Source organism: Ursus americanus, chromosome X (genome assembly GCF_024610735.1).
Source record: "Ursus americanus isolate L20-20 chromosome X, mUrsAme1.1.p, whole genome shotgun sequence".
NCBI lineage: Eukaryota > Metazoa > Chordata > Mammalia > Carnivora > Ursidae > Ursus > Ursus americanus.
The window spans coordinates 75017296-75026716 of NC_142164.1; the positions used below are offsets into that span (position 1 = coordinate 75017296).

The following is a 9421-nucleotide window of genomic DNA, read 5'->3' on the forward strand; positions in this document are numbered from 1 at the left end:
TGTTATATATAGACTTGGTAGGAGAATCAAAACGAAATGTCTTTTTAAAAAAATTCCTTATTGAAGTACATCATTGACACATTATATTAATTTCAGGTATAAGCATAATAATTTGATATTTGTAAATAGTGTGAAATGATCACCACACATGGTTACAAATTTTTTTCCTCGTGATGAGAACTTTTAAGATCTATTCTCTTAGCAACTTTTAAATATGCCATGTAATACATTAACTATAGCCATCATGGTGCACATAACATCCCCATGACTTATTTATTTTATAGAAGTTTGTAGATTTTGAACTCTTTCACCCATTTTGCCCACAATTTCTTAACTTTGCGCAGTTAATATATCATACAACATACTAAACGTAATTTTCAATGGGTTATAGTCTAGGGTATTGATATTTTAAAATACTTAAAAATATTAAGTATTTAAAATATAAATATCTTTGTATTACTATAATTATTATATTATATATCAATATATAATTATATAATTAATTATGTAAGTATATAATACATAATCATATTATATATGATTATATACTTATACATAAGTATATATTAATATAATTAAGATATATTAATTATATGTGGTATATATAAGTATATAAATATAATTAATAAGTATATAAATACATAGTCATATTATTTAAGTATATTTTAATATAATTTATATATATTAAGTACATATATATAAGTACATATAAGTATAATATATGTAAGTATAGTTAATATATACTTATATATAATCTAAAATATATTTATTAATTATATATTATATATTACATGCTATATAGAATATATAATAAATGTATCTCATTATTATATATTAATATAATAATACATTATATATTATATATTATATGTTAATATAATAAATTATATATTAATATATGTTAATATAATGCACTTATATAAAATATATAATAATTTATTATATATAAAGATATTATATAAATTTATTATATTATGTAAAATTATTATATATAACATAAGTATATATTGTCTAAATTTAAATGCATATTCCATATAATATAAATATATAAATAAAATACAAAATATTTAAAAATATTTAAAATAATTTTTAAAGGACTTTGTCCTTTTTTTTAAATAATAATTTTTTATTATATTATGTTAGTCACCATACAGTACATCCCTAGTTTTTGATGTAATGTTCCATGATTCATTATTTGCGTAGAACACCCAGTGCATCATGCAATACATGCCCTCCTTAATACCCATTACCAGCCTATCCCATGGACTTTGTCCTTTTTTAAATCAATTTGAGAGGCTTCTGAGATAAACTGTGAACTGCCTAGCTCACTCATTAAAGAAGCAACAGCAGATATTCAAGGGGAGCTTTCTTGAAGTATGGATATGACTTATGTGATTCCCCTATAATCCTCGTATCTCCATCATTAAGAGAGAAAACTACACCACTGTTTGTCCACAGGAGTGCCTAATTAGCTCACTGGCTTAAAAGAGACTAAAATGTGGGTAGAGAAGTACGCTTTCATTAAAATCACTTTAAGATGTTAGCTAAAATATGACAGATCACCTATTCAATGTATAGCTGAGCTTTAAGGAGTGTAAGGAAAATCCCCAGGAACCAACAGTGAACAGAGAACTGAAAACAAAAACAGTAAACACATGACCTGATGCTTTGGCAGCTGGGAGGGAGAAGGGCATTGACTCAATAATTAAAAATTGTAGAAAAGAAGGTAAGTCCTTACCCTTAATTAAATTGGGTGTGGGGACCTAAGGTCTCCTTCCCTTTCCTTCATTTCTCCATATAATAGCCAGTGATCTTTAAAAATATAAATGAGATTATATTTAAAACTTAAAACTCTCTAAAGTCTTCCTATTACTGTTGATATCCAATTGAATCTTCTTGCTTTACCCTGCAATCCCTAGATCAGCATTCTCAACTAGGATGGTATTGCCCCCAAAGGGCAAAGGGGGAGAAAATTGATCCCTGGTGTGAGAGATGAAAAGAACCTTACCTGTTACAATGGTTTGTGACCCTCTTATTTTTATTTTTAAAATAGATTTTGGGTTCTCATTGGGTTTTCTTGGATATCCCATGAGCAACACTGACATTGAGTTCATGGAAGATATACAAAATGTATGCAAGATCAGCATTACAAAACCTTAGCAAATAGGTGGCTGTGATTGGCGGACTTTCAATCCATTGCTTATTCCTGAAGTCCTATCATGAGAAGTGGCCTATGCATGCCTATTGGCTGTCCTTGACTACCTTTATGTTTTATCCTCCATGCCCTTGTGTGTAATGTGAGCTTTGAGAATTAAAACAGCATATATTTAATTCTACAAAAATCCAACTCATTTGTGCCAAATGATGCAAGGAAAAAATGTCAGTGATATATGAATAAATAACAGCTAGTTAAAACTTATATCAAGCCAGTTAAAAGTTGGGTTCACTAAAAATAGCTTTTAAAAAAATAATTTTTTCAATTGTTTTGCTTCTGTTGGAAAAACAGTTTTCAAATTATTTTAAAAATGTGATTATAATATGTGTATAAATTTATAGTTTGCATATGTAAATTTATACACTATCCTTTATATAGGTAAATAAATTCCATTAAAATCCCTCAACAAATACAGTTAAATTAGAAGTTAATAACTTCCTAATTTTTAATTTAACTTCTCTCTTCAAATTTTACTTACTCTTAACCCTACATCAAGCTTGCTATTTTTACGTATGTATTTTTATGTATAAAGCACACATACACATACACATTTTAAACAGTTTGCCATTTAAGATACATTGAATTGTAAGTAATAGTAAACTTGTTTTATGTATAAAATAGCTTTATCAAAATTGCTTTATCTATAAAAGTTTTTTTCTATCTCATAACTTGGAGTCAGAAGTAGGACTCCAGAAATGGGTCTGATCAGCAGCTTAATGAAATGATCAAAGGGCTCAAAGTATTCCCAGTCCCCGCTTTGTCATCTTCATTATGTTAGCTTTGCCCTCAGGCTGGTTACAGAGATTCCAAGGGTTTTATATGATATAGCATCCTTAAAAAACAAAAGGAAACATCATTTCCTGTTTCTCTTTCTTAACAGGAAAGAAAATTTTTTCAGAGCTCCCCAGCAGACATATTATTACATTTAATTGCCAGGATTAGATCATATGCCAAATGCTAAACCAATCACTTGCAGGAGGATTGTTACCATGATTAGCTTAGAGTAACTTTTTAGAGTGGGATCACTAGAACAACAATCTCCCTTTTTTGTTTATCTTGGCTCTGATATCTTCCCTGTGCTGCTTACATCCTTAGTCTCCAGATGATGGTATGATTAATAGAGCAGCTTGATCTTCATATCCTCTCAGGTTCACTTATGTCCAATGGAAAAGATTATCTACCTCATACCTAGGTTTGTGCAAAATACCATTGTGCCTCATTGTCTCTGACTAGGTTGTGTGCCTACTCCTCAATCAACTCTAACAGTATTTCAGTGCTCTGAAAGGTCAGACTTAAGTTGTTACAAAGAGGAAAATGGCGGCACTATTACCAGAAGAACTGTGATTGGATGCTAGGCTGTAATACCAATCTATGTTACGATTCAACACATTTTGCTGCCAGCATTTATATGAACCCTTCTTGCCATATATACTCATTCAAAAATGTCTCCACAAAAGTGTTCTTTCAACAAGTACTGGTGGAATGGGAATTGTTTTCATCTGTTTGGAAAATATTTTTGCAAGAGTAACTGTTATTTTAACTCTTAAGGCAATAGATTAGTTTGACTGTTTTTGTGTTTAAATAAATTGGAAAGAAAAATGTGTACCCTTTTGTTGTCTTCGTTTTTCAACATATTTGTAAGATTTATTCATGTTGTTGAATGTGGCTGTAGTCTCATTGTATGAATATGCCAACACATATCCAGTCTTCTGTTGATGGAAATTTGGGTGATTTCCAGTTTAGAGCTATTACAAATAGTTGAACACATGTATTTTATAATAAATTATTGGGCTTTGGATTTTAGTGATAGGAACCAGTAATTCAAGAAACATTCATTGAAAAAACAAAAACTGGATGAAATAGCAAAAACTAAATCTGCCAAGGCAACTGAAAACTAAGAATATATGAAATACTTACCCAGCTAAGATATAGGGAAGAACAGAGAAATGGTGAAGTTAGTGAATGTTTTTCCCTTGGGGAAGTTAACCCATTCTAGAGGGACTGCTAAAAGGCTTAGAAGCTCAGAAGAGATTATGACCTCTTGTTGAAGCTAAGGATACAGAATTTGGAGCTTAGAGCCTTGGTAAGCCCCCTTCACTTTTGGTTGGGATGCCAGGCATGATATCCCAGGAAAAAGGGTTAATCAGAACTAAATAAACCCTTACATAAAGGAAAGTGTACCTGCAAATTGCTTTCCATAAAAAAATTGCATGAATTTTCATTTGCATCAGCACTAAATGTGAAACCCTTTCTCATGTTCAGTGACATTAATATTTTAATGTTCTTTCATACTTTGATTATTGAGTCAAGATTTTTATTCATCCTATACTTCCTTTTAGGAATTATTTTAATGTTTTAAGCTTTTTCTGTTAACATTCAACCCATCACCTGATTCAGTAACTCTTCACCTGATTCAGTACCTATTAAATATTCATATTGTTTACTGCTCTTTCGTTTGTTCATTTGCTTTTTCTTGTGTTTTATTTTCCTTCATTTTACATCTTATTTTTTATTATTTTTATTTTTTAAAAAATTTTATTTATTTATTTGACAGAGAGAGACACAGGGAGAGAGGGAACACAAGCAAGGGGAGTGGGAGAGGAAGAAGCAGGCTGCCTGCTTAACAGGGAGTCTGATGCAGGATCTAGGACCCCAGGATCATGACCTGAGACAAAGGCAGACACTTAACAACTGTGCCACCCAGGTGCCCCTCATTTTACATTTTAACAAATAAACTTTGATATGGGAATAAATTTAGTGTAAAATTTCCCCAAATATTTAAAGAACTATCTCAGTATCTTTTAAAGAATAGCCAAACTTTCTCCACTGAATTGTAAAACCATCAGTTTCCCTAATTTTTTTGTAAAGTTATTTTTCCACAGCTCTCCTTTCTGATAAATGGATCATATTACCATTATGGTGGAAACATTATACTAAATGTACAGTAATGGGAGAAAGGTTAACTAGTGGTCACTTTAAAATTGAGTTTTATAGAATGATGACCAGACATGTAATGGTGCTCAGTAAATATTTCTCGAAAGAATAAGAGAAATAATAGTTTCAAAAATATCTAATGTCCTGAGAGAATGCGTGCTCCATATGGAAAAGAGCAGGACATGAAATTGCATATGGGAAATTATCCCAGTTTTGTAAAAGCCTAGAAAAATGACAAAAAGAAATAATGAGTATTAATATTTTGCTGTGAGCCTTGGTGAATGGGAACTGGAAAGAATTGCATTTGATTATTTTCTTCACATCAATTTTCTGAAATTTACAGTGTTAACATCACGCAAAAATTCACCCGAAATATAGTAAAAGAAAAAAGAAAGAAAGAAAAAGGGAGAAAATTCTCTAAGAAGTAAAATCCAGGAATAAGCAGTTGAAAAAAAAAAACAGACATTTGGTCAAGAAGGCAAACTGAGCACTAGCACATTTCTCTCTTCCCACCACAAATCCTTGTAAATTATAAAGAAAAAAACCAGATTTATGTATAAAAAATAAGTACGGAAGGGTCCTGGGAAGAAAAAAAGACTAATTCTTGGAAGAGGAAAACGGATGGGGCAGGGGATACTGAGAAGATGGAGTTGGAGGAGAGCAGAGAAACTAAAGGATCCAGAAATGGGTAGGACAGGGGAGGGGCAATGGGGGAGGGGCGGGTAGTTGAGGGTTCCGCGACTCCTTTCAGAAAGGGCCAGGACTTTGAGACCAAGAGCAACTCACAGGCTTAAGGTGGTGGGCTTAAGAGTTGGGGGAGGGGGTTAGGCAAGCAGTGTTTGGCAGGAAGGGGAGGCCTCACTCCTGGCAGGAAGCTGCGCTACGGGAAGAGGGAGGAGACTGCGGCGGCGGCAGCGGCTGGTGGGAGCCCGATGTGGCAGAGGGGCCGCCGCCGCCGACAGGGAGGCGGAGGGCCCGCGAAGCTCAGAGCTGAGGATACCGCCGCCATCCTCTTCGCCTACACGGCCGCCCTCCTAGACGCGCTCCCCCTCCTACGGATCCTCCCCTCCCAGCCCGTGCAGGCACCCGGCTCATCGCCTGCTGATCCTCCTTCCACACAGGCTCACCGCGGAGGCAGCAGCGAGGTGTCCGATTTGGGCACGTGAGGCCCGCGATCCGGGGCGGTGGACGCCAGGCAGGGCAAGGCCACTGGTGGGCTCCAGGACGGAGAATGGGGATGGGGGGACTCCTGCAGGAGATTAGGGGTGGGGGCGGGCGCCTGGTCAGGCTGCAGTGGGGGAGTGCTATGGGAAATAAGAAACGGGGGTGGCGTTAGGAGCCAGGCAAGAAATTGAAGGTGAGCCTGGGGAAGCGAGGGCACTGGATGCCAGGAAAGCGATCCTGGGTAGACAAGGGGCGTATGGGCAGCCGGCTGAGGCGTCCAGGGCAGGAGGACAGTGAGTGCGTGCGGGTCAAGGTGGTGAAGGGATAGGCGCTTTGCAGGGTATTGAGAGTGGGTGCCAGTGGAGGGTGATGGAGGCGGTGGGCTCTAAACAAGGAGGTGGCCCGCCCCCTCCTGCAGAGTTCCTAACCCCAGCCAGCACCACCGCCGCTGCCGCCCTTCCCCGCAGCCTAAAGGAACCTAGGAGGGAGAGCACTTGGCAGGCACGCAGCCAGGATTTCCAGCACTGCTGCCAGGCTCACGGGGAAAATTTAGGTTCTGGCGCAGGGTACAGAGACACGTCGCTGTTGGGAGAACTTCACCTTATGTCCTATTGAATGTTTCTTTCTTATCTTCTCTCCTCCCCCTGCAGGCATGAAGACCCCCAACGCACAGGAGGCCGAAGGGCAACAAACCAGGGCAGCTGTGGGCCGGGCCACTGGGTCGGCAAACATGACGAAGAAAAAAGCCTCCCAAAAGAAGCAGAGGGGCAGACCTTCGTCCCAGTCCCGCAGGAACATCGTGGGCTGCAGAATTTCACATGGATGGAAGGAAGGTGATGAGCCCATCACCCAGTGGAAAGGAACCGTTCTGGATCAGGTGCCTATAAATCCCTCTCTTTATCTGGTGAAATATGACGGAATTGACTGTGTCTATGGACTGGAACTTCACAGAGATGAAAGAGTTTTGTCTCTTAAAATTCTTTCCGACAGGGTGGCATCATCTCAAGTCAGTGATGCAAACCTTGCAAACACCATAATTGGTAAAGCTGTGGAACATATGTTTGAGGGTGAGCATGGTTCTAAGGATGAATGGAGGGGAATGGTCTTGGCCCAAGCACCTATCATGAAAGCCTGGTTTTATATTACCTATGAGAAGGATCCTGTCTTGTACATGTACCAGCTTCTAGATGATTATAAAGAAGGAGACCTCCGTATCATGCCAGAGTCCAGTGAGTCTCCTCCAGCAGAGAGGGAGCCAGGAGGAGTTGTAGATGGCCTGATAGGTAAACATGTGGAATATACCAAAGAAGATGGCTCCAAACGGATTGGCATGGTCATTCACCAAGTGGAAGCCAAACCCTCTGTGTATTTCATCAAGTTTGATGATGATTTCCATATCTATGTCTATGATTTGGTGAAAAAGTCCTAACTGTTAGGGTAAACTTTGCCACATTTGTGAAAACAAATGTATAATTTGTAGACATGCAAAATAATGTTGCTTTTCAGTGTATTGAAAGCTTAAGGGTCCCTGTTAATTCAACATCTCTGCCAGCATAACTGTTGTTTTGTTCTGAAAAATACAAATTTATGTGGACATGACATGCTGTGTGTAAGGACTTTGTCATGTTGAAAAGACTGGGTGTGTTTGGTGGATGGGGCATGGAAGGAAGGGACAGCTGTAAATGCAGGCTGTGAATAAAGTTCAGCTAGTATCATAATCAGTCATCTAAAAATGGAATAGGACTTAGCTGGTCTAGTCTAGAGAGGGGGGAGGAGAAGGAACTAGAGATGGGCTGTGGGGGGAGGGAGAAGGGGAGGTGACTGCATAGGAAGAGGTGGGGCAGGGCCAGAATTGGAGAGGCTCCCTGGGGGAAGGATGACCTAAGAGAGAGGCACCCAACTGGGAGGGGGTGGAGAATAACAGAGGGAGAGTGAGATCTTGGGACTTAGAGGAAAACAGACAGAATGCCTTGAGTAGAGAGGGACACAAAGAAACTTAGAAGAGGTCCAGAGCAAGGGGGGAGAAAGAAGTTGGCAGGAATCTGGAGGGGGGCTAAAGGATACTCAAAGGGAGGGTCTATGCATGAGTAAGGAGCCAGAAGGGGAGGAACACTGAGGAGGAAAGAATTCCAAGGAGAAAGACTGACAGAGGAAGTGAGAACACAGAAAAGGAGGTGTGGCCAGTGGGGCCCATGAGGGATGGGGAGGCCAGGAAAAAGTGGGATACTTCTGGCAGTATCCACATTGTTCTCCCTGGCTCTGTGCAGAAAGGATGTGACAGCTGTCTAAGAACCAAATGAATTGGAAATTCGCTAGAATGGCATTTTGACAGGGATGACTTGAGAGTTAAACAGGAGCCAACTTTATACCTAAAAGGCTTACCTTACTTCAGGGAGCTCATGCCACACCTGCCGAGTAGAACCCCAAGCCTCAGCCTAAACACACTGACCTGACACCCCATGAGCAGGGAGCTGTGAGCAGCCTCCTCACTTTTCCCAGAGGACCCAGGTGCAGCAAATCTTGGGCCTGAAGTTCTTGGTTCATTCCCCCTACACTGGATAAACAGTTCTTGTGGGGAATGGGTCAGCAGGGTGCTCAGGACTTAAGAGATGTGCCACCTTGGGTTTGGAAAGTATTTTATCGAAAAAAAGAAAAAAGGAACCTTGCTGAACACAGGTACAGGAGTCCCCTCACTGTTCTTTTGCCTACTGGACTATGCCTTGCCTCCCTATAGAGAAGGGACATCAGAGGACTGAGCCTAATGTTTCTCTCCAGGACATGGGGAGTATACTCGACAGTCCGTGCTTCTCTCAGCAGCTGCCTGAAACCACAGGTGGCTTCACCCAGTGCTTCACTGAGTGGAGGTCTGCTGCCTCCGGAAGCCCCATTCAGGCTATACCCCGACAAAGCAGGTAATTACTGACCCTTCACAGGTACTGGTATCCTGGCCAATCTTGCCCACCCCAAGCACACAGAGAAGCTGTGATGGAAGTTTGTGTAGCTCTGTTTCCGGGTGAGATGGATGGCATGGGTCAGTCGGGTTAGGAGTTGTGACTTTGTATAACTAACTCCTTCAACTGTATGATCCCACTTAGAGCGGCGGTGGTT

The 9421-nt window shown here is 39.3% G+C and overlaps 1 protein-coding gene across 2 annotated transcripts; it reads left to right on the forward strand.

The window, feature by feature from the left end:
• The first annotated feature begins 5976 nt into the window (after nt 1–5976).
• LOC123786868 (spindlin-2) lies at nt 5977–7912 on the forward strand. Of its 2 annotated transcripts, none has more exons than XM_045789211.2 (2): nt 5977–6294; nt 6964–7912. In XM_045789211.2, the coding sequence occupies exon 2, from the start codon at nt 6966–6968 to the stop codon at nt 7740–7742; it is 777 nt and encodes a 258-aa protein (XP_045645167.1). In that variant the 5' UTR covers nt 5977–6294; nt 6964–6965; the 3' UTR covers nt 7743–7912. The 2 variants fall into 2 exon arrangements, with proteins under 2 accessions (XP_045645167.1, XP_045645166.1); XM_045789210.2 differs by having other exon boundaries at nt 5981–6361.
• The last annotated feature ends 1509 nt before the right edge of the window (nt 7913–9421 follow it).